The sequence below is a fragment of the Pristiophorus japonicus genome, chromosome 11 (genome assembly GCF_044704955.1).
Source record: "Pristiophorus japonicus isolate sPriJap1 chromosome 11, sPriJap1.hap1, whole genome shotgun sequence".
NCBI lineage: Eukaryota > Metazoa > Chordata > Chondrichthyes > Pristiophoridae > Pristiophorus > Pristiophorus japonicus.
This window is the reverse complement of record NC_091987.1, coordinates 34,435,401-34,461,852: the sequence shown is the minus strand read 5'-3', so window position 1 is coordinate 34,461,852 and position 26,452 is coordinate 34,435,401. Positions and strand designations below refer to the sequence as shown.

Genomic DNA, 26,452 nt, shown 5'->3' with positions numbered 1-26,452 from the left:
AGGTGGGAGACTGGAAGTCTTGACTGGTGCCTGAAGAAATTATGCAGTTTAGATGAGGAAATAATTTCTATTTGAAACTAAAGCATCTAATGTAGCTTTGTTAATTAACTTCGCTGAAATCAAATCTGCTTAATCCAGTTATTGACTGAACTAATTAATTTTGTTGCATTACATTTTTTTTCTATCAGCATCAGCAAACTTAACTGAAACTCTGATGCTATATAAAATAGAATTATGCAAGTAGAATGTGATCATTGAAATTTTCATCCTTAATTGAAAGAACTTTATAAAATATGGCATTCTGAAGATATCCCTTTTTAGAGAACAGACCATACCTTCTAGCCAAGTTAAATGTGGAAAAATTGGGATAAATTTTCCCCAATGCCATTTTTTGGTGTATTTCAAGAGTTACGCCCATTCTTTTAGCCAGACTGCTCCAAAAAAAAACTTGAAAGTTTCCCCATTCTAATTTTTGAAATTGGCGCCACACAGTCTATCCTTTAGCTTCGAGCCTAATGTCTGCACCTAAAAAAGGATGCCCCCCTTTCAACGCATGCATGAAAAAAAAATGAAGTTTTTTACGTGACTGTTATGGATGCGCATGCCCAGTACACCTCCCGTCTGCATTCAGCCATTTTTAAAGAGCCAGTTGTGTGTTAGAACTTTAATTCTGAGTGGAAAAAATCGGAGCTGCAATATGCAACGCAGTGCAAGGACCATGAATTTCTCACAGGACAACATGGAGGCCCTGTTACTGTAATTGAGGCCAGATGGCACGAGCTGGACACCAGCAGAGGTCAAATAAAAGTTTCACCAAAAGAATTGAAGAAACGCTGGAACCAAGTTGCAGAAAATTACTGTACAACGGTGACCACCCCGAGGTCCAGAGGCCAGTGCAAAAATAAGTGACAGGAACTTGGTCAAGTAGTTAGTGTGTAATATTTTCATTTAATTACTGGAATTGCAATTCTAAATGTGACCATCTGTATGTCCCACCCAGCAGAAAGACACCCTCTCTAAAAAGTTATATTTTCATCTTTGCAGAGGAAGGTGGCACATAACAAAAGAGAGAGAACTCGAACAGGAGGCGGCCCGGAAAATCTGCACCCACTGACACCCTTGGAAGAGAGGGTCACTGCTTTGATGGGTCCTGCCTGGAGAAAACCAACCACTTCTGCACAAGCTGGGCCCACACTCGGGGGAGAGGGTAAGTCCTGCAAATTCCACAGTCTGGCTTTGCTAAAAGTTAAGTACTGCGCAGGCTAGCCATGCTTCGGTTCATGGGGATGTCTCTGTCAGCTACGCTTCGGTTGATGCAATGTGCTATCATTCATCGTGGTCCTTCAAATGAGCCTGCTGCCTGCGCTGTGTGAGCCTACTCATGCCACCCACCCTGCCCCCTCCTCTGCTGCTAACCATTTGTCTGTTCTGTTATATTTTGCAGAACTTGAGGCCAACCCTAACGAGGCTGAAGCCGATGCTGAAGAAGATTCCAACGCGGACGAGCCTGAAGAGGAGAACATCTTCCAATCCCACCTTCCAGACCAAGAGCATGGGGGTGAGGGGGAAGGGGATGAGCAGGGGAAGGGGAAGGATGAAGCCCCCACTGTTGTACTCACTCTGGAGGAGTTGCTGGTGCCACCCGTTGAGGTACCGGCTCCTTTCCTGAGTAGTACGAGTGTCGGGACATTTCATGGCTTCACACAGTCTGATGCATAGTCTTTGTAGCGGCACTGGTGGGCCCTGTGGTTTCCTCCACAGCACCAGCACGGGGCCATCCGGTTTGCCCCATGTGGCGGACTCAGGGTTGCGGGACTCAGTGCAGTGTTTCTGCCCTTAGAAATATCCATGTGGTACACTGCTCTCGTCGGTTTAGAGTCCATTAGTGCTTCATTTAGGTGGTCGCCAAAGTCGCATGGTGCAGCCAGTCTCCTTAAGAGTTCCAATCTTTCTACAAAAGCTTCCCCATTGGTAAATTGCTGAAAGATGCTGAGATTCGACATGCTGAGCGTGTGGTTCGTGACCTCGTATCCCATCCTTGTCGCCAGTTGTAGCGTATGTAAGCATCTTTAGTAATGACTCCACGAGGCAGGGTATGATACTTAAACTGTGTAGACATGTAGTCCTTTATTTGCAGCTCCTGAGTGCCGACAACAAGCTGTGAGTTCTTTTTTATACTGGGTTACCTGCAGTGTGCAGGTAACCCTTAGGTCTCTAGCAGCAGCACCCTCTGGTGTACAGATAAGGTGTGTACAGTGTAAGGGTGCATTCAGTGTGGCATAACAGAATTACAGACATCACACAGTAAACAAGTATGCATACACAACAGGCATGATCTTAGAATAAGGGGCCGCCCATTTAAAACAGATGAGGAGAAATTTCTTCTCTCAGAGGGTTGTGAATCTGTGGAATTCACTGCCTCAGAAAGCTGTGGAAGCTGGGACATTGAATACATTTAAGACAGAAATAGACAGTTTCTTAAATGATAAGGAGATAAGGGGTTATGGGAAGCGGGAAGTGCAGCTGAGTCGATGATCAGATCAGCCATGATCTTATTGAATGTTGGAGCTGGCTCGAGGGGCCGTATGGCCTACTCCTGCTTTTATTTCTTATGTTCTTATGTTAAATGTCGCAGGTAGCTGATACACTGTCGGTGAACATTAGGGACGGAATGTCGCAGGTGGTTGAGATGCTGTCGGTGCACATGAAGGAGGGAATGTTGGAGGCAGCTGCTGCAATAAGGGAACACGCCTAGACCCTGCGGCTGTTGATGGAATCACCTGCTACTCCCACTCCAATCCCCAGACCAACCTCTGAAGAGGCCCAAGCTGGGCCTACCACATTACCGCCTGCCCACGCCCCCCATCAAGGAGTGCACATTGCCCGAAATGCTCGAAAGAATAAGCGTGGTACCAATCCAAGAAACGCTGCGCCACCGCCTGCGGGCAGAGGTGGAGTCACCAAGCCTAACCGCAGCAGGCGGTCTTAGAATAAGGGGGAGGAGAGATGGGTGCAGCCTTTCTTTGCTGCTGCTGCTACTGCTGTTGTTATTGTTGTAGCTGTTCTCAAATTAGACGTTTTTTGTAAGGTATCTAAATTTGCAAGTTTAAAAATTTGTAAGTGATCTTAAAGTTTGTAAATGATCTTAAAGTTTGTAAGTGATCTTAACTGAATACTTTAAAGTTTGATACAAGAATATTTTTATTAAAGTTAAGTACAAACAAGTTTTAAACTTTTGAATAAAATATATTTTAAATTACAACTGAATCATTTACATTATTTGTTCCATTATTAACACAACTTTTTGAACTAAAGAAGCATCATTTCCATTATTTGTTCCATTAGCACAACACAACATTACGGAACAGGTCCAAACAGTAAACATGGTCCATTTGGAATAGTTGCAGCTGAGCCTTCAGGCAGCAAAGTGTTCACGGATGAGCTGCTGGCGCAAAGCTCGAGCAATCGTTAAAGGGGCACGACGGCCCACCCTCCTCCGCCGTCGTGCTCCGAGTTCATGGCTTCCTTGTCCTCCTCCTCGGCATCATCTGCATCTTCTTCCTCATCATCAGCCACTCTCACCTCAGGTGGGTCTTCTACTACCAGCTGCTGCTGCCACATGATGGCTAAGTTGTGCAGCATGCAGCACACAACAGTGAACTGACCGACAATCTCAGGGGAGTATTGCAAGTAACCTCCGGAATGGTCCAGGTATCGGAAATGCTGCTTCAAGATGCCAATGGTCCTCTCTATTATGCTGCGCGTCGCAATGTGTGACATGTTGTATTCCCGGTCAGTTTCTGTCCGGGTCACGCGTAGGGGCATCATGAGCCAGGTGGCAAGGCCGTACCCTTTGTCTCCCAGCAGCCAGCTCTGTCCTTCTGGCAGCTGTTGAAACATGACAGATATAGTGCTCTCGTATAGGATGAACACATCATGGGTGCTCCCAGGAATTTCGCATCAACTGCCATGATGTGATGCATGTTGTCATAGACGAGCTGCATATTCACGGAGTGGATGCCTTTTCTGTTCCTGTACATCTTGGAATCCTCCAAAGGTGCTCGCAAGTTGATGTGGGTACAATCAATGCCGCCCTGTACCTTTGGGAAGCCAGCAATCCTGGAGAAGCCCACAGCCCTGTCACGCATTGCCTGAGCAGTCATGGGGAACTTTATGCAGTCATTCCTCCGGTCATATAGTGAATCAGTCGAATGCAGATAGGTGTTGTATGTTGAGAAATGACACACACATCCCCAGTTGTGGCCTAGAATGATCCAGATGCATAAAATGAAAGTGCAGCTGTACTTCAACTAACAAAGCAGTCCACCTGACGCTTCTAGGGTGCAGGTCTGCTTTTATTAACTCACAGATCTCAGTTACAACTTCTTTGCAGCAACGCAGCTTTCTCACAGTTTGCATCACTCAGGTGCAGATATGAACGCCTGTCTCAATATACTTGATGTGGGTAAGGCCTTCTGCCCATTATCCTACGTGCTCTGAGGTTCCTCAGGTGATGATGCCTAATCAATCTTTTCCTCTGCAGCAACATCATGCAGAAGACTTGCACAAGGTATGGCATTATCAATATTGCCCCCATAATTTAATTGTAGCTTTGTAAAAAGCTCAAAACAGCAGGACAAAGCACTCGCATCTTCTTTCCTCTCTCTCTCCAAGGTGCACGCCCTAGTAGGCTTGCTTAGAACAGGAAGCTAGGCATTCAATGAAGACATTTGGGGCAACGAAGTCTGATGCAATTCTTAAATTCTACTAAAATGTTGACAAATATCCTCATCTAAACCAGTTGTTTCATCAGGTGATGAATGCACTTTTCAGGAGAGTTGGGAAATTCATCCATTTTGGTAACACAACAAAGGAGCAGTGAGTTAGGATCATCAACTTTTATGGGGTTGCTAGCTGTCCCAAGGATCAGGGTATAATAAATGGATTTGCAAGCTCCTGGTGAACTTCCTGAACTTTGTCAATAAAAACACTTCCACTCCCTGATTGTGAAGATTGTGTGTGACAACATGCAAAGGATCCTGCACATCAATGCAATTTTCTGCAAGTTCCCACGATGTATTCATCCTTCTGAATTCTACCTTCTCAAAGCTCCTCAAGGAAGACAATCCCATCAGCATGGTTTCTGGGTGATAAGGCATACCCCTGATCCCATAGATAATGGCTCCACTTAGAGCTGTGCAAACAGTAGTTGTACAACACTACATCGAGGCACATGCTTCAACCTGAGTAGTCATCAAGAGCACCATCAACATCATCATAGGATGTCCCTCGAAATCGAGGAAGATTTGCTTCCACTCTAAAAATGAATTCTCAGATGACTGTACAGTCCAATATGGGAATTACAGTCTCTGTTATGTATGTAACCCTAGGTAACCTGTATCATACCACCACCAGAGGGCCTACCTGTTGGAGTCCCAAGGGATCCCAGCATCCCTTGGGAGCACTGTATATAAGCAGGCCACCCATGCTGTACCAACACTCTGGAGTTTAAATAAAGGAGCGAAGGTCACTTACTCATTGTCTACTCAGTTGTATCACTTTATTGTGAGTATAACAATTGGTGACATGATAATGAACAACCATGCGAAAATGCAAAGAACTGTTGGTATCCTGGAGAAATTCTCAGTAAGGGACGATTGGGAGGCCTTCGTAAAATGACTTGACCAATACTTCATGGCCAATGAGCTGGGAGGGGACGCGAATGCTGCCAAACGAAAGGCGATCCTCCTTACTGTCTGTGGGGCAACAACCTCTGGCCTCATGAAGAATCTTCTAGCTCCGGTGAAACCAACAACTAAATCCTATGAAGAACTGTGTACGCTAGTCCGGGAGCACCTAAATCCGAAGGAAAGCGTTTTGATGGCAAGCTATCGATTCTACACATGTCAACGGTCTGAAGGCCAGGAAGTGGCGACTTACGTCGCCAAACTAAGGCGCCTTGCAGGACATTGCGAATTCGATGGATTCCTTGAGCAAATGCTAAGAGACTTTTTTGTGCTTGGCATTGGCCATGAGGTAATCCTTCGCAAACTATTGACTGCTGAAACACCGAATCTGAGCAAACCCATAATGATAGCCCAGGCATTTATGTCCACCAGCGATAACACCAAACAAATTTCGCGGCATAAGGAGGTTTCGGCCAATACTGTACACAAAGTAACACGTTTTCAGGCAGGAATGCATATGGTAGAACGTACAAGCCAGCAGCTGCATGACCTCAGATGACCCAGAGTCCGCCAGCAATCATTAATGCGAGGCAGTTAACACCTTGTTGGGGCTGCAGAGGTGATCATCGAGCCCATCAATGCCGCTTCAAACACTATGCGTGTAAAGGCTGTGGAACAATGGGACATCTCCAGCGAATGTGCAAACAAGCTGCAAACCATGCAAACCACCACATTGCAGAGGAAGATTGATCCATGGTGGATCAGGCTGACCTAAAGACTCAAACCGAGGAGGCAGAAGTGTATGGAGTACACACCTTCACCACGAAATGTCCACCGATCATGTTAAAAATTGAACTGAACGGAATTCCAGCATCCATGGAACTGGACAGGGGTGCGAGTCAGTCTATTATGAGCAAAAAGGCCTTCGACAGGCTGTGGTGCAACAAGGTGCACAGGCCCAAGCTGAGCCCTATTAATACCAAGCTAAGAACTTACACTAAAGAGCTGATCCCTTTTATTGGCAGTGCAGAAGTAAAAGTCTCATATGATGGAGCAGTGCACGAACTCCCACTATGGATTGTACCAGGAGATGGCCCCACACTGTTTGGCAGAAGCTGGCTGGAAAAAATCCACCAGAACTGGGAGGGCATCCGAGCGCTCTCGTCCGTCGACAACGCCTCATATGCCCAGGTTCTGAGCAATGTTTGAGCCAGGCATTGGAAGTTTCTCGGGGGCGAAGGTGCAGATTCATTTAGTTCCTGGTACACGGCCCATCCACCATAAGGCACGGGCGGTGCCATATATGATGCGAGAGAAAGTGGAAATTGAGCTGGACAGGCTGCAGCGAGAAGGCATCATCGCGCCAGTGGAGTTCAACGAGTAGACCAGTCCGATTGTCCCGGTTCTCAAAGGCGACGGCATGGTCAGAATTTGTGGGGACTATAAAGTAACGATTAACCATTTTTTGCTACAGGACCAGTACCCGCTACCCAAGGCAGACGACCTATTTGAGACCCTGGCTGGAGGAAAGATGTTCACCAAGTTGGACCTGACCTCAGCCTACATGATGCAGGAGATGGAGGAATCTTCGAAAGGTCTTACCTGCATCAACACGCACAAAGGTCTGTTCATCTACAACAGATGCCAGTTCGGGATTCGATCGGCAGCGGCAATTTTCCAAAGGAACAAGGAGAACCTGCTAAAGTCGGTTCCACGCACCGTGGTTTTCCAGGACGACATACTGGTCACAGGTCGGGACACCATCGAACACTTGCAGAACCTGGAAGAGGTTCTAAGTCGGCTAGATCGCGTGGAACTCAGGTTGATACGCTCGAAGTGTGTTTTCCTGGTGCCAGAGATCAAGTTCTTAGGGAGAAGAATCACGGCAGATGGCATCAGACCCACCGATGCCAAGACGGAGGCCATCAAGAACGCGACGAGACCAGAGAACATGATGGAGCTGCGGTCGTTCCTGGGACTCCTCAACTATTTTGGTAATTTCCTACCTGGGTTAAGCACCTTGCTAGAACCCCTACATGTGCTACTACGCAAGGGAGACGACTGGGTATGGGGGAAATCACAAGAGGCTGCTTTTGAGAAAGCCAGAAATCTGTTATGTTCCAACAAACTGCTTGTTCTGTATAATCTATGTAAACGATTAGTGCTAGCTTGCGATGCGTCGTCATACGGGGTTGGGTGTGTGTTACAACAGGCTAACGAATCGGGAACATTGCAACCGGTCGCCTATGCATCCAGCAGTTTGTCCAAAGCCAAAAGGGCTTACAGCATGATCAAAAAAGAAGCTCTGGCATGCGTTTATGGGGTGAAAAAAATGCACCAGTATCTGTTTGGTCTCAAGTTTGAGCTAGAAACTGACCATAAGCCGCTCATATCGCTATTCTCAGAGAGCAAAGGGATTAACATCAATGCCTCTGCCCGTATCCAAAGATGGGTGCTCACGTTGTCTGCATACAACTATGTAATCCGCCACAGACCAGGCACAGAGAACTGCACTGATGCTCTCAGTCGGCTACCATTGCCCACCACCGGGGTGGAAATGGCACAGCCTGCAGACTTGCTCTTGGTGATGGAGGCATTCGAAAATGAAAAGTCACCTGTTACAGCCCGCCAGATCAGGACCTCGACCAGCCAGGATCCTTTACTGTCCCTGGTAAAAAACTGTGTCCTCCATGGGAGCTAGTCCAGCGGAGATGCATGAAGAGATCAAGTCATTCCAGTGGCGCAAAGACGAAATGTCCATACAGGCGGACTGTCTTTTGTGGGGTAATTGCGTGGTTTTGCCTAAGAAAGGCAGGGAAATGTTCATATGCGACCTACACAGTACCCAACCAGACATAGTAATGATGAAATCTATAGCCAGATCCCATGTGTGGTGGCCCGGAATCGACTCAGACTTAGAGCCATGCGTGCGCCAATGCAACACTTGCTCTCAACTGAACAATGCACCCAGAGAGGCACCGCTAAGTTTGTGGTAATGGCCCTCCAAACCATGGTCTAGGATCCACTTTGAATTTGCGGGCCCATTTCTAGGCAAAATGTTTTTGGTTGTTGTGGATTCTTATTCAAAATGGATTGTGTTACATATGTATACTTGTATTTACTCTGTACAGCCACCAGAGGGCTCATCCCCTGGAGTCCCAAGGGATCCCATAATCCCTTGCGAGCACAGGTATATAAGGAGGCTTCACAGGTTGGAGAGGCACTCTGGAGACCTGCAATAAAAGACTACGGTCACACTTTACTTTCAGCTCACAGTGTTCAGACTGACTCTTTCTCCATACACAACAACTGGCGGCGAGATACAGATAGCGAACCCAAAGATGCAGAGAACAGTGGGCATACCGGAGAAATTCTCGGAGGGAGATGATTGGGAAATTTTTGTGAAGCGACTCGACCAATACTTCGTGGCCAACGAGCTAGATGGGGAAGAGAGCGCTGCCAAACGAAGGGCGATCCTTCTCACCGTCTGTGTAGCACCAACTTATGGCCTCATGAAGAATCTGCTCACTCCAGCGAAACCCACAGAGAAATCGTACGATGATTTGTGCACACTGGTCCTAGAGCATTTGAACGCGAAGAAAACCGTTCTGATGGCGAGGTACCAGTTCTATACCTACAGAAGGTCTGAAGGCCAGGAAGTGGCGAGTTATGTCGCCGAGCTAAGACGCCTTGCAGGACATTGCGAATTTGAAGGACATTTGGAGCACATGCTCAGAGACTTTTTCGTACTTGGCATTGGCCACAAAACCATACTTCGCAAACTTTTGACTGTAGAGACCCGAACCTTAAATAAGGCCATAGTGATAGCCCAGGTGTTCATTGTCACCAGTGACAATACGAAGCAAATCTCTCAGCACACAAATACTGCCACAAGTACTGTGAACAAAGTGATGTTGTTTTCAAATCGTAACATACAGGGCACGTCACACATACCTGCAGCTACACGTCCGCAGATGTCTCAGAGTCCACCATCAAGGGTGATGAATGCAAGGCCATTAACACCTTGTTGGCACTGCGGGGATGATCATCGTTTCCATTCATGCCGATTCAAAGAGTATGTTTGCAAGGGCTGTAGAACAATGGGACACCTCAAATGAGTGTGCAGGCGAGCTGCAAAGCCTGTTAAACCTGAAAACCATGTTGCAGAGGAGGACAGATGCACGGAGGCTCACAACAAATCAGAGCCTCAGATCGAGGAGTCAGAGGTATATGGGGTGCACACATTCACCATGAATTGTCCCCCGATAATGCTGAATGTTGAACTAAATGGATTCCAGGTGTCAATGGAGCTGGATATTGGCTCGAGCCAGTCCATCATGGGCAAAAAGACTTTCAAAAGATTGTGGTGCAACAAGGCCTCAAGGTCAGTCTTAACCCCAGTTCGCACGAAACTAAGAACTTACACGAAAGAACTGATTCCTGTAATTGGCGGTGCTACCGTAAAGGTCTCCTATGATGGAGCGGTGCACAAGCTACCACTCTGGATGTACCGGGCGATGGTCCCACACTGCTCAACAGGAGCTGGCTGGGAAAGATACGCTGGAAATGGGACGATGTCCGAGCATTATCGCCCGCTGACAACACTTCGTGTGCCCAGGTTTAAACAAATTTCCTTCGCTGTTCGAACCAGGCATTGGGAAATTCCAATGGTCCCAAATGGCTTGCTGGTACAGTCATAGCCAAAGAAGGGAGTAGGGTGTTTCAGATCAAACTGGCCAATGGACTAACGTGCAGAAAGCATTTGGACCAAACCAAATTGCGATTCACAAATAGCCACGAGTAACCCGAAGAGGACACCACCAACTTCAACCCTCCAACACACACACAAGTGGCAAGTGACATCATGGTTGACTACGAAGCTGAACTCATCATCCCCAGCAGCCCGGCAAGACCAGCTGTCCAGCAGCCCAACGAAGAACCAACCAACTCACCCACACCTGCATTTGTACCGAGACGATCGACAAGGGAACGAAAAGCCCTAGATCATCTCACCCTATAAATAAGTGTACTATTGACTTTGGGAGGGAGTGATGTTATGTATGTAACCCTAGGTAACCTGTATCATACCACCACCAGAGGGCCTACCTGTTGGAGTCCCAAGGGATCCCAGCATCCCTTGGGAGCATTGTATATAACCAGGCCTCCCCTGCTGTAACAACACTCTTGAGTTTAAATAAAGGAGCTAAGGTCACACTTACTCATTGTCTACAGTACTCAGTTGCATCACTTTATTATGAGCGTAACAGTCTCTGCCACAGGTGGGACAAACAGTCCTTGAAGGAAAGAGTGGGTGTGCCATAGGCAACTAGCAGTGCCTGGTCTCCAGTCGCCTTGGACCCCCTTGCCACTGGACCAAGACCTTGCTCTGCTTAGCCTGATTGGTAGCCAGTGTGCAACTGCCACCCCACATAAAAAGAATTCATGCACAGGCATCTTCCACCCCTCAAAATGAAGTTCAGAACCTGGAACATCAAGACCCTCATGGACAACCCCAACAGTGACAGACCGGAACGCCTCACCGCCATCGTTGCCCGGGAACTCAGACGCTTCGAAGTCGACATCACCGCCCTAAGCGAGACCCAACGGGCAGGGGAAGGCCAGCTCAAAGAACAAGGTGGAGGTTACACTTTCTTCTGGAAAGGCAAACCAGAGGAAGAACGCCAGCTCCATGGAGTTGGCTTTGCCATCAACAACAAGTTGATGGCCGCCTCAGAGACTCCCCTTGCGGGATTAGCGAACGTCTCATGACTCTCCGGTTCACCCTATCCCGGAACCAGTGCGCCACAGTTATCAGTGCGTACGCCCCAACACTCGACGCAACAGATGAGGCCAAAGAGGAATTCTACTCCAGCCTCGAACAATCCCTGTCCAGAGTCCCTACGGACAACAAACTGATTCTCAAGAGCACCATTGCTGTCTTAAAAGGAATACTAGCACTGCCTTGGTATGTCTACAGTGTGCTCCAGCTCATGTGACTTGCATTGTTGTTGCTTGCTGTGCCCTGCACAATTTCACCATCCACAAAGGTCTTGTCTTAGAGATGCCCTTAACTGCTTTGAAGAGCATCAGAATGATCGTCTGTTACTCAAATCTGCCTCAAGTTATCCATCAATTTGGGATGTCAGGTTCCATGCAGTAGCTCAGAAAGTCCTGGTCTCAGATTCAAACTGTGACATTTGTTACTAGATATCTACTCAGTAAATTTGGCTGAGAGTCATGTGTATTTGGAGTGATTACCCTTTCCTTCATTACTACAGTGACTACACTTCAAAAGTACTTTGTTGGCTGTAAAGCGCTTTGGGACATCCTGAAGTCATAACAGGTTTTATATAAATGCAAGTCTTTATTTCTTTTCCCAATGAGTGTGAACGATGCAGAGTGTCAAATTCCTGATGTTGAAAATTTTACCAAAAGGGTCAATGAGTGGACGAAGTGGAAAACCTTTTTTGCCAAAATTATCAACAGGAGAAATTTCAATCCTCCTACAAGACTCCATTCAGAATGAATATAGTTCTTAAATTATACTTGAGGCTTCCTAGACCTCATCTTAATTTCAAAAACAGTAAATTAATCTAGTAGAAATTAAATAAATAGATCCCATAAAATATTTCCCATGAGGGAATGAGGCAAGGACTAGAATTCTAGAAAAGCTGATTAGAGTCATACATAAAAGAGTGCAAGTTACTGAAAAGATTATTGTTGTAAAATGCCGGTTCAGAATACTCACACTTAAAATCTACACTATCAATTAACTTAATAAAACATAATTTGAGTAATAGAATATAATGATATATCTGCATGAAACATTTAATGGAAATTACATTTTGTTCTCAGATTGTTTTATGTTTCTCCATTTTTTTGTCTGATTAAACAGTGTCTTCTAATATGTCCACAACGTGGTTTGCTTATTTCCCCTATCCTCAAACTAAACTATTACTTTATTAGAAGTTAATGAGCTGAAATAACAAACTTCTGTTACAGGAATTGTATGTTTGAATATGAATTGCTACTGGAGAATGAATATATTAGTTTCTGCAATGAGGAAATAAAACATTTGAATGATGTTGAATTTTGTTAAACCTAGGCTACATTTTCAACACTTACCACAGGAATATTTTTAATGACAGATTGGTGGGTGGAAGCAGCGATTTCCAACTCAGTCTCAAAGCAGTCTTCAGGATTTACCACACATGTAATGTTGTACAAACGGATATCATATGGGGACCATAGCAGGATCTGACAAGGGTATCGACCTGGCCCTTTTGAAATAAATTTCATTGGCATGATGGCTGAATTTTCCTTATCTAGATTTACTGAAAAAAGTGAAAATATCAGTTTTCTCTATTCCAAGGCTACTTAACATCAGAATACTAGAATTATGACAATTCTCACAAATTATATTTTAACACAAATGTTTCTTCAGTCTTATATTTTACATTTTAAAACTTTGTTGCTGTATTCCATTTTCTTAAATTAGCTGGAGATTGCCTGAGAATAAATGTAGACATGAAACTAATAGCAAAAAAAATCTCAGTGTTACAGAGTGCACTGCATCAAAACAGCTTTAAATTTAATTATAAAATTATATGTTATTGGGCTAGAAATTGTGGTCGGAGACACACCTCTGGAGTATGAAAGTACCTCCAGGTGTCCAGGCTGCATAAAGTTGGGGTCGCAGGCTGCAATGTGGAGGGCAACTTAATGGCCCACGGATCCCAGGGACGCAGTCGGTTCAAAAGCGTACCTGGGATCACGTGGGCCCGGTCCTCCAATCAATAAACAGATTTCCACTTCAATAATTTACAAAGGGTATCTCCTAATGATATGCAATGCAATCCCAAAATCTAATAATTATACAAATTACAGAAATTGAATTTTATTCATAAGTTGCACCAAACTCAATTAAAAAAAAAATGTTTTTTGATAATGTTATACATCATTAAAACTGTAATCCAATTGTTTCATAAACTCATTAAATAAAGTGATGTGCATAATTTTGGATGTGAACATTTTTAATTTAACAGAATTCCACTTTAAAATAGATATCCCCTTAAGTTGATGCAAATAGGGCCTATGCCTGCTTGCATCAATCATAAGACGTGTGTGTGCAATTGCTGGCCAGTCACTGGGCAAATAGCCCAATTCTACGCCAGCGATTGCTTTTTCGGGGCCCCCGAGGATCAGCTGTCAAACCGTATATTGACAGGCCCCAAATTCCGGATAACAACAACAACTTGCAATTACATAGTGCCTTTAATGTAGCAAAACATCCCAAAGCACTTCACAAGATCAATCACAATTTGACACCAAGCCATATAAGGAAATATTAGCATAGATGACCAAAAGCTTGGTCAAAGAGGTAGGTTTTAAAGAGCGTCTTAAAGAAGGAGAGGCAGAGAGGTTTAGGGAAGCAATTTGAGAACTTAGGATTGAAGCAGCTGAAGGCATGATCAACAATGGTGGAGGATTAAAATTGGGGATGTGCAAGAGATCAGAATTGGAGGCGTGCAGAAATCTCAGAGGGATGTAGGGCTGGAGTATGATACAGAAATAGGGAGGGGCGAGGTCATGCAGGGAACTGAAAACAAGGATGAGAATTTTAAAATCAAGGTATTGCCAGACTGAGAGCCAATGTAGGTCAACAGGTGCTGCGCATTTGGGACTTCGTGCGAGTTAGAATACGGGCAGCAGAGTTTTGGATGGGCTCATGCTTATAGAGGGTGAAAAATTGAAGGCTGGCCATGAGAGCATTGGATTAGTCAAGTCTAGAGGTAATAGAGGCATGGATGAGGATTTCAGCAGCAGAGGAGCTGAAGTCGGGGCAGAGTTGGATGATGTTATGGTGATGGAAATAGGCGGCATTGGAGATGGCGCAGATGTGTGGTCTGAAGCTCATCTCGGATTCCAATACGACACCAATGTTGCAAACGGTCTGGTTCCACCTCAGACAGTTGCCAGGGAGAGGGATGGAGCTGGTGGCTAAGGACCGGAGTTTGTGGTGGGGAGCAAAGACAATGGTGATCATGTTCATTGTTAAATCAGAACTATATTTAGGATGGATATTGGGTGGTAAAGTGGGTTAAAATTAGCCATTTACAAATGGAACCTAGGTGAAAATCTAGGCCTTGGGAAGTAAGTTTTCTTTGTCTGCTGGAATAAGGGTGCTTTTTGAAATGAGGTTGGGTAATCTCAATCCAAATCCTAGTGGGCATGGACCTACAGAACAAAAAATACCCCTAATTTGGCAATAATTAACAATTTCACCCAAAGCAGCACATCTTAGAGTTGCTGGTATGGAAAATGGATTAAAATATCACATTAAGAACATAAGAACATAAGAAATAGGAGCAGGAGTAGAGCATATGGCCCCTTGAGCCTGCTCCGCCATTCAATAAGATCATGGCTGATCTGATCATGGACTCAGCTCCACTTCCCTGCCTGCTCCCCATAACCCCTTATTCCCTTATTGGTAAAGAAACTGTCAATCTCTGTCTTAAATATATTTAATGACCCAGCTTCCACAGCTCTCTGAGGCAGTGAATTCCACAAATTTACAACCCTCTGAGAAAATAAATTCCTCCTCATCTCAGTTTTGAATGGGCAGCCCCTTATTCTAAGATTATGCCCCCTAAGGGGTGTTCTTCTGAGGTAGAGGTAGAGTGAGCTTTACTCTACATCTCTTGTGCTATACCAGACCTGGGAGTACTTGATACTGACACTAAATACCTGCAATGGGAAGAATTCCATTCCCTGTCATTAACACCACAATTTTTAAAACCTGTTTTTAGTATCATCATATTGTATTTCATTTCACTGGACCATTTCTATAATCTGCAATATACAGTGCAAATCATTGAATCATAAAATCTTACAGCACAGAAGGTCATTCTGTCCATTGTGCCTCTTTGAAAGAATCAGTATAATTTCCCTGCCCTCTCCTCATAGCTCTGCAAATATTTCCTTGTCAAGTATATATCCAACTCCCTTTTGAAATTTACTATTGGATCTGCTTCCACTACCTGTTCGTTTTGAAAATTCTCACAAATATGTGTCCTTTGATTACCGACCCACCCACCAGTGGAAAACAGTTTCCTCTATTATTTACTCTATCAAAACCCCTAATAATTTTGAACACCTTTATTAAATCTCCCTCAACCTTCCCCGCTCTGAAAATAACAATCCCAGCTTCTCTAGTCGCTCCACATAACTGAAGTACCTCATCCCTGATATAATTCTGCATTCTCCCCAAGGCCTCGACATCCTTCCAAAACAAAGTGTGGTGCCCAGAATTGAATATAATACGCAACCAGATATAATATTTAACCAGTAATTTATAAAAGTTTAACATAATTTCCTTACTTTTGTACTCTTTGCCTGTTTATAATGCCAAGAATCTAATATGCTTAATAGCTTTACCAACTTGTCCTGCCACCTTCAAAGATTTGTGAGTGTGAACCCCAGGTCTCTCTGTTCCTAAACCTCCTTTAAAATTGTACCATTTTGTTTATATGCGTATGGATTTTTCTCTCAGCAGCAAAGGAACGGTGTTTGCTATTCATCTCGCATACAGAGGCCCAGAGACTTTCCATGGGCTTGTCAGCGGAGATTTCTACTCATCCCTTTTCTGAACAAGTGCAGCACCCTCCACAGGGAATCTGTGGCATCTGTGAGCAGGTCAAGCAACAGGAAGGCTCTTCAACCAATTATATTAAAGAATCCTCACTGAGGCAGGCAGACTCCAAACCAGGAAGTAAAAAACAGGAAATATAAATTACATTTAAATCAGTGTACAAGAGTACAAAAAGCAAAATAAAGATTGGGACATACGGATTGGATTAAGGGAGAAATAAGAAAAACACAGATAAACTAAAAAAAAATTATTTTAAAAAAATTCAACAACAATATTCTTCTGAAGGAATGAGACTCCACACATGTAAAATAAATTTTTCAGGGTCTGAGAATTTGTTCAGCAATAATTAATACTTATTAAGGCGTTAAAAACTCACTTACTCCTAAATGTGTCAACCCTAACTTTTCCAACCACTTTTAGTGCGAGACTAGTGGATAATTACCCTGGATTCTTGCCATTCCAATGATTTCAGTGCCAATTCCATGGTCGAGGACTGCAAAAGTGCGCCCTATGGATAAGCAGGGCATCTCTGAAAGCAACGTCTGGATTTCAGCAATTAACTGCTCATGTGCAGATGCCAGAAGTTACTGTCAGATTTATCCCATAATAACGTTGACGCTTTTAGCTTCACCATTATTATTACAGCAAAATCTAGGCCATTGCCTCTCCACATTCTTCCACTTAAAATGCATCACTTCACATTTCTTAGCATTAAATTCCATCTGCAATGTGTCTCTTCCTTTCACCAGTATCTCTATGTCCTCTTGTAGATTGATACAATGCTTTTCACTGTTTACTACATTTTCCAGTTTCAAGTATAAATCCAATTCCCTTTTGAAATTTACTGTTGATTCTGCTTCACCATCGTTTCAGGCAGTGCATTCTAGGTAATTAATATGTATCAAAATATGAAAATAAACTGAGTGCCACCTTCATACAAATATACAACAGCATTTCACAGGTCACAGTTACAGTATAGAGGAATGTACAAATACATTTACATATAACTTTTCTTGCTATGTGTTTAAAAATGTGTCTAAAGTTTTCAAAATAGACAATTATTCATTGTCAATTGTGCACTGGACTCATGTTATATGATCTACTCCAGATTTCCTACAATGACATCTTACAGGCTTGACTTAAAAGAGCTTATAAAAATTGCAACTTTCTCCCCATCCAACAGAATCCAGTATTCAATTCATAAGACTCAGTAAAAAAGAAAAATAATACTTACAAAATATTATACATGTAAACCTGTAAATACCTTGTTTACCCATCATTGGGCTCATCCCCCGGAGTCTCAAGGGATCCAACAATCCCTTGGGAGCACCTGTACTTAAGGAGGCCTCACAGACTGGAGAGGCACTCTGGAGACCTGTAATAAAAGACTACGGTCACACTTTACTTTGAGTTCACAGTATCTGGTCAGACACTTTATTCATACATAACAACTGGCGATGAGATACAGATGACGAACCCCATCGCAACGATGCAGAGAACAGTGGGCATCCTGGAGAAATTTTCAGAGGGAGATGATTGGGAAACCTTTGTGGAGCGACTCGACCAATACTTCGTAGCCAATGAGCTGGAAGGAGAAGCGAACACTGCCAAACGAAGGGCGATTCTCATCACCATTTGCGGGGCACCAACATATGGCCTCATGTAAAATCTGCCTGCTCCAGCGAAACCCACAGATAAATCGTATGATGATTTGTGCACACTGGTCCGGGAGCATCTTAGAAGTCTGTCTAAGGCTGAGAGGGCCTACAGCATGATTGAAAAAGAAGCATTAGCGTGTGTTTATGAGGTAAAGCAAATGCATCAATATCTGTTTGGGCTTAAATTTGAATTAGAAACTGACCATAAGCCACTGATATCCCTCTTTTCTGAAAGTAAGGGGGTAAATATGAATGCATCGACCCGTATCCAGAGATGGGACTCACGTTGTCCACATACAACTACGCCATCCGCCACAGGCCAGGTACAGAAAACTGTGCCGATGCTCTCAGTAGGCTGCCATTGCCCACCACGGGGGTGCAAATGGCATAGCCTGCAGATTTAATCATGGTAATGGAAGCATTCAAGAGTGAGCAATCACCCGTTACCGCCCGACAGATTAGAACCTGGATGAGCCAGGGCCCCTTACTGTCCTCAGTAAAAAACTGTGTCCTTCACGGGAGCTGGTCCAGTGTCCCATTAGAAATGCAGGAAGAGCTAAAGCCGTACCAGCGGCGCAAAGATGAAATGTCTATACAGGCTAGCTTCTGTGGGGTAATCGGGTAGTGGTACCCAAAAAGGGCAGGGACACTTTCATTAATGATCTCCACAGTACCCACCCAGGCATTGTAATGATGAAAGCGATAGCCAGATCACACGTGTGGTGGCCCGGTATTGATGCGAACTTAGAGTCCTGCGTGCACAAATGTAACACATGTTCACAGTTAAGCAATGCACCCAGGGAGGCGCCACTAAGTTTATGGTCTTGGTCCTCCAAACCGTGGTCCAGGGTCCATGTTGACTATGCAGGCCCGTTCTTGGGTAAAATGTTCCTAGTGGTCGTAGATGCGTACTCCAAATGGATTGAATGTGAGATAATGTCGGCAAGCACGTCTGCTGCCACCACTGAAAGCCTGTGGGCCATGTTTGCCACGCACGGCCTGCCTGATGTCCTTGTGAGCGACAATGGGCCGTGTTTCACCAGTGCCGAGTTCAAAGAGTTCATGACCCGCAATGGGATCAAACATGTTACATCTGCCCCGTTCAAACCAGTATCCAACGGTCAGGCAGAGAGAGCAGCGCAAACAATCAAGCAGAGCTTGAAGAGGGTAACTGAAGGCTCACTGCAGACTTGCCTATCCTGAGTCCTGCTTAGCTACCGCACGAGACCCCCACTCACTCACTAGGATTCCACCTGCTGAATTGCTCATGAAAAGGGCATTTAAGACAAGACTCTCATTAGTCCACCCTGATCTACACGAACAGGTAGAGAGCAGGCGACTTCAACAAAGTACATATCAATGTAGCTCAAATGTGTCATGCGAAATTGAAATTAATAATCCTGTATTTGTGTTAAACTATAGACAAGGTCCTAAGTGGCTTCCCGGCACTGTCGTGGCCAAAGAGGGGAGTAGGGTGTTTCGGGTCAAACTTTCAAATGGACTCATCGACAGGAAACACTTGGACCAAATCAAACTCAGATTCATGGACTATCCAGAGCAACCCACATTAGACCCTACCTTTTTTGATCCCCCAACACACACACCATTGGCAACCGACCCAGCGGTTGACCACGAAGCAGAACCCATCACCCGCAGCAGCCCAGCAGGACTCACCACACCAGGCAGCCCTGCAAGGCCAGCTGCACAGCAGCCCAGCGAGGGCCCAACAAATGACTCACCAAAACCAGCATTTGCACCGAGATGATCTACCAGGGAAAGAAAGGCCCCAGATCGACTCACCTTGTAAATAGCTACACTATTGACTTTTGGGAGGGGAGTGTTGTTTTATATATAAACCTGTAAATACCTTGTTTAACCACCAGAGGGCTCATCCCATGGAGTCCCAAGGGATCCCATAATCCCTTGGGAGCACCTGCACTAAAGGAGGCCTCACAGGCTGGAGTGGCATTCTAGAGACCTGTAATAAAAAACTAAGGTCACACTTTACTTTGAGCTCACAGTATCTGGTCAGACTCTTTATTCATACATAACACAAAACTGCAAAGGCACAAACTTGTTTTATGAATTAGCAACACAAAGTGTTAGTAAATTTCCTGCCAGGTAGAAATTAACATTTTGGTTAATTTTCCACTGGTCAGAATATGGAAATTGTTTTCCATAAAATCTCAAAAATTGCTAATTTAACCAATGATTACCAGGCAGGCAACATCCAGTTTTGTTGCATCACATCTGTTCATAATAACTAAAAATTATTCTACTTCTGTAGAAAAATGGCACAAAGTAAGGTAGAATGAGGAAACATTGATTTTTCCAAGTATGTTACATTTACAATATAATGCATTTATTAACATTTTTATTAATAAATTATACTAGCAAATGAATGACTCATACATCACGAAGTGCTAAAATTTCATAGCAGAAATCGTGTCAACACAATTATACAACAGCATTACTGTGACATATTCATGAACACTAATCAGTATGTGAAATTATTCATAAATTTGTGAAATAACACAGTTCAAACCACATGCTGCATATTATTTAAATAAAGACTGGTCCAAGTGATAATGAAGGCCATATTGGACAGATGATGACAGAATCCTGATTGCCTACAGCTCTGACCCTGATGTCAAAATAAGTACCTGTATAAAATAAAGTGAATTCTATTGTTCCTTGGAGTCATCATTGAGCTCTCCAAGTGATGGTCTTCATGATGTTCCACTCCATGATATTCTGGCTCCACAGAAGCTGCGGCTACCTCCCCAGGAATCTACTTGTCCAAAAGTTTCTCGACAACAAAATAGTTACCATTATGCAGAATACACACTTGCGAGCAGATGGCAGAGTCCCTCTAGATCTATCGAGGCATTGAACATATCCCTTTAAGACCCCTACAGTATTCTTGATTACAACTCCTGCAGAAGCATATGCCCTGTTGTCGCATTTTTGAGCTACTGTTCTTGAAACTTGCAGAGGGGTCCTGTTCCATGGGTGCAGGAGGTACATTTCAGATTCATCCTTGAGGAAATTAGGGAGAGCATTTTCGGAGGATAAAAGCATCATAACAATTCCAGCAACTCTAGCTCTAACTTATACTAATATCTATCAGCCTGATGTCACAATTAGTAAGTTCCCTGAGATAAATGTCCGGACTACACATTGAATTACTGAAACACAAAATAAAAGGGGGGAGAATTTGATCTGTGCCACGATTGGGGGCAGTAACCAGGACTTTTAGCGCCCGGCGCAGAAGTTCCGCCCCCGCTGCAGAGTTGGCCTTACCGCCTCTCAAAAGAAGCGGAACGCAACCTTACGCACTCCACTTCTTTAAGAGACGGTAACCAGAGAGCTACTGGGGCGCTGAAGGAAGCGTTACACAGATGTTCGGCGTAGCGCTGAACCGCTTCAACGCCCCTCCCCTTCGATTAATGGGATGGGCCACTTTGCACTCTGCAGAGCCTCTGATGGCCTCCACTAGGCCACCAGAGCACCGTGCGACTGGGCCTGCAACCTGGCACCCAAGACGGAGTGCTGAGCTGCACACTAGGGCTGCCATCATTGAGCCAACCCGAGAGTCAGACGATAAAAAAAATGTTAGCCTGGGGCACTGGCACCCTTCCGTTTAATGAGCACCTCCAGTACGGATGTCTGCCAGCATTGCGATCTGCAAAGCTGGCGTTGACATCCACTCACGTCAGCTTCGTGGCCCACGGGGCAATTTCACCTGTGGCGCGGGGTGGTAAGGGGTCACCACGCACGACAATGACATCACCACCGGTTGCGCGGCAGCCTGGGGCTCTAACTGCGGTGGGGCGCTGCGTGACAACGCTTCTGAAAACTCCTGGGCAATTTCCCAGGAGGCAGTCGTGTCCCCCTCCCTCAGGCAAAAAGTGTCTTCTGCCCCCAGAGGCGCTAACAAGGCTATAAAAAAGAGCAAATTCACCCCCAAGGTCTTTAGATATGAAAAACTGAAAAAAAGCATTTACGATATAAATAAAATTGATAGGCCTAGAAATTCGAGAGCGCTAAAAACCTGCCGGTGTTACCACGGGCCGGAGTTAATGGTTGCCGAAATTGATAGCCCTGGCAGGACCGGTAATTGGTGCTGTTTGTTAATTAACATTAGCCCAGCGCTAAACTTACTGTGCAAGGCTGTTTTTGTACCAATAGTCTTGGCAGGAGGTCCAATATATCATGACATAGTGTCATTGCAGCAAGAACAGCCTTCTGTTAAAGCAAGGCTGTCATTTTAGAGAACAGTCCCTTAAAGGGGAACCACCTTCTAAAATGAAAAAAAATCATTTAAAAATTGGCAGGTTTTAGCCCTTACAGCTCAACTGCCTTCTGAAAAAAAATTAACATTAAAAACAATTCCAAAATGGGAGCCTTCAGCTCTTAAAGCTGAATTGCCTTCTGCACCTAAAAAAATGGGAAAAATGCTTCAGCACTAACACAAATGGCTCAGCCAGCGAGGGAATGGGCATGCAGGGTCTCACATGCAGCACTTGGCTTTGTGCAGGGGTTCAACACTGCAAGAGAGGCCTTCTACCCACAGGGGCCAGGAGGCCCTCCAGAAAGAAGGATGTGGGACCGGATCACCGAGGCCATCACTGCCAGCAGCGTCACCCCCATGACATGGCTGCAGTGCCCAAAGAAGTTTTGACCTCAGACCAGTGATCAAGGTCAGTGTATGCATATTCAAAAGCAGTCTCCTACCAACTGCACCACGAGCCTCACACTTCTCAATGCACAACTCCCGGCCCTCCCCCCGCCAATCACTCACCTACCAACAATTTGTACCAAACACAAAGGCTTCACCTCACCCCTTTGGAGGAGATACTGCTGGCCATTCTTGGCAGGGGCATGGCTGAGACCTTGGCCAGTGGTGGTGCTGAAAGGATACAAGATGCTGGAATTCTCATGCGTTATCCTCCTTCTTGCATGCACTATTTCATTTCCTGCCCTCCCTCACCACAACTCCACACTTGTGCCTTCCTCATTTTACACACCCAAGAAATGCAGACTGCCCAGCAGTGGTTGACCAAGAAGGGGGAGAGGAGAGTAAAGAAGAAGAAAAAACACTGTCACTCGATTTGACACTCCCAGCCACCAGCTCCTCAAGGTTGACCAGCAAAGCCATTTGCAGTGTCTTTCACTGAAAGTCAGCAGCCTTCCACCAATCATGCTGCAGCCACTGGGGTAGCACTGTGTAACATCACTAGGACAGGCAAAAGCACACAGAAGATAGTCACTAAGGGAATTAATAAGGGTGATGAGTTGATTTCTTGATGTTATACTGGATGGATAGATATAGTAAGTATTGGATTGGCTTCTCTTCCCGGCCCCACATCGTTACCTCTGGTTTTCCTCCAAGGATATATATTTGGCCCCCTCCTATTTCTCATCTACATGTTGTCCCCTGCCAATATCATCCGAAAACACAGCGTCAGTTTCCACATATATGCTGACGACACCTAGCTCTACCTCACTACCACTTCTATCGACCCCTCCACAGTCTCTAATTTGTTAGACTGCTTGTCCGACATCTAGTTCTGGATGAACAGAAATTGTCTCCAACTAAATACTGGTAAGACCGAAAGCACTGTTTTCAGTACCCACCTCAAACTCCGTTCCCTAGCTACGGACTTCTGTCTGAAGCTGAACGACACTGTTCGCAACCTTGATGTCATATTTAACCCTGAAATTAGCTTTTGTCCACATATCCGCAGTATAACTAAGACCACCTATTTAGTAGGGAGGTAAGTAAAGCTGGAATTCAAAAGCAAAAATGAAGGCAGTGAGTTTGAAGGACAGAGGAAACAAGCAGGAAACAAGGGTAAAAAACAAATTTAAAAGCTCTTTGTCTAAATGCATGCAGCATTCGTAGCAAAATAGATGAGTTGCCAGCACAAATAGATACAAATTGGTATGATCTGATAGCCATTACAGAAACATGGTTGCAAGGTGACCAGGACTGGGAACTAAATATTCAGGAGTATTGGACAATTAGGAATGATAGACATAAAGGTAAAGGAGGTGGGGGCGCTCTGTTGATAAATCAATGCCTTAGTGAGAAACTATATTGGCTCAAATGATCAGGATGTTGAAACAGTTTGGGTGGAGATAAGGAATAATAAGGGGAAAATGTCACTGGTGGGCATAGTCTATAGGCCCCCTAACAGTAGCAACTCTGTTGGGCAGAGTATAAACCAAGAAATCGTCGGGGCTTGTAAAAAGGGAACAGCAATAATCATGGGTGATTTTAACCTCCATATTGATTGGACAAATCAAATTGGTCAGGGTAGTCTTGAGGAAGAGTTCATAGAGTGCACATAAGGAATGGATTCCTGGAGCAGTATGTAACGGAACCAACCAGGGAGCAGGCTATCTTAGATCTGGTCCTGTGTAATGAGATAGGATTAATAAACAATCTCCTAGTAAAGGATCCCCTTGGAATGAGTGATCATAGCATAGTTGAATTTCAAATTCAGATGGAGGGCGAGAAAGTTGGATCTCAAACAAGCGTACTAAGCTTAAATAAAGGAGTCTACAAAGGTATGAGGGCAAAGTTGGCTAAAGCGGACTGGGAAAATAGATTAAAGTGTAGGACGGTTGATGAACAGTGGCATATATTAAAGGAGATATTTCATAACTCTCAAGAAAAATATATTCCAGTGAGGAGGAAAGGGTGTAAAAGAAAAGATAGCCATCCGTGGCTAACGAAAGAAATAAAGGACGGTATCCAATTAAAAACAAGGGCATACAAAGAGGCCAAAACTACTGGAAGGACAGAAGATTGGGAAGCTTTTAAAAGCCAGCAAAGAATGACTAAAACAAATTATTAATAAAGGGAAGATAGACTAAAAGCAAACTAGCACAAAATATGAAAATAGATAGCAAGAGTTTCTACAAGTATATAAAAAGAAAAAGAGTGGCTAACGTAAATGTTGGTCCCTTAGAGGCCGAAACCAGGGAATTGGTGATGGGGAACATGGAGATGGCAGAAACTCTGAACAAATATTTTGTATCAGTCTTTACGGTAGAGGACACTAAAAGTATCCCAACAGTCGATAGTCAAGGGGCTATAGGAGGGGAGGAACTTACCACAATCACAATCACTGAGGAAGTGGTACTCAGTATGATAATGGGACTAAAGGCGGATAAATCCCCTGGACCTGATGGCTTGCATCCTAGGGTATTAAGAGAAGTAACGGCAGGGATTGTGGATGCATTGGTTGTATTTTACCAAAATTCCCTGGATTCTGGGGAGGTCCCAGCAGATTGTAAAACTGCAAATGTAACGCCCCTATTTAAAAAAGGAGGCAGACAAAAAGCAGAAAACTATAGACCAGTTAGCCTAACATCTGTGGTTGGGAAAATGTTGGCGTCCATTAATAAAGAAGCAGTAGAAGGACATTTGGAAAAGCATAATTCAATCAGGCAGAGTCAGCATGGATTTATGAAGGGGAAGTCATGTTTGACAAATTTGCTAGAATTCTTTGAGGATATAGCGAACAGGGTGGATAAAGGGGAACCAGTGGATGTGGTGTATTTGGACTTCCAGAAGGCATTTAACAAGGTGCCACATAAAAGGTTACTGCACAAAATAAAAGTTCATGGGGTTGGGGATAATATATTAGCATGGATAGAGGATTGGTTACCTAACAGAAAACAGAGAGTTGGGATAAATGGTTCATTCTCGCGTTGGCAATCAGTAACTAGTGGGGTGCCGCAGGGATCAGTGCTGGGACCCCAACTCTTTACAATCTATATTAAATACTTTGATGAAGTGACCGAGTGTAACGTAGCCAAGTTTGCTGACGATACAAAGATGGGAGGTAAAGCAATGTGTGAGAAGGACACAACAAACCTGCAAAAGGACATAGATAGGCTAAGTGAGTAGACAAAAATTTTGAAGGTTATGCACTTTGGCAAAAAAAATCAAAGAGCAAGTTATTATTTAAATAGGGATTAATTGCATACAGCAAGTGATCAGGAAGGCCAATGGAATCTTGGCCTTTATTGCAAAGGGGATGGAGTATAAAAGCAGGGAAGTCTTGCTACAGTTATACAGGGTATTGGTGAGGCCACACCTGGAATACTGCGTGCAGTTTTAGTTTCCATATTTAAGAAAGGAAATACTTGCTTTGAAGGCAGTTCAGAGAAGATTCACTAGGTTGATTCCGGAGATGAGGGGATTGACTTATGAGGAAAGGTTGCGAAGGTTGGGCCTCTACTCATTGGATTCAGAAGAATGAGAGGTGATCTTATTGAAACATATAAGATTATGAGGGGGCTTGACAAGATTGATGCAGAGAGGATGTTTCCACTGATAGGGGAGACTAGAACTAGGAGGCATAATCTTAGAATAAAGGGCCGCCCATTTAAAACCGATGAGGAGGAATTTCTTTTCTCAGACGGTTGTAAATCTTTGG

General features: G+C 44.4%; 1 protein-coding gene across 5 annotated transcripts in view; it reads right to left on the bottom strand.

The window, feature by feature from the left end:
• LOC139276009 (cilia- and flagella-associated protein 47-like) overlaps positions 1-26,452 on the bottom strand; it is a 1,107,008-nt gene that overhangs the window by 346,723 nt on the left and 733,833 nt on the right. For all 5 annotated transcript variants that reach the window (XM_070893331.1, XM_070893333.1, XM_070893335.1 and 2 more), the window contains one exon: positions 12,813-13,021. In XM_070893331.1, coding sequence (XP_070749432.1) covers positions 12,813-13,021 — 209 coding nt within the window. The remainder of the gene's footprint in view (positions 1-12,812; positions 13,022-26,452) is intronic.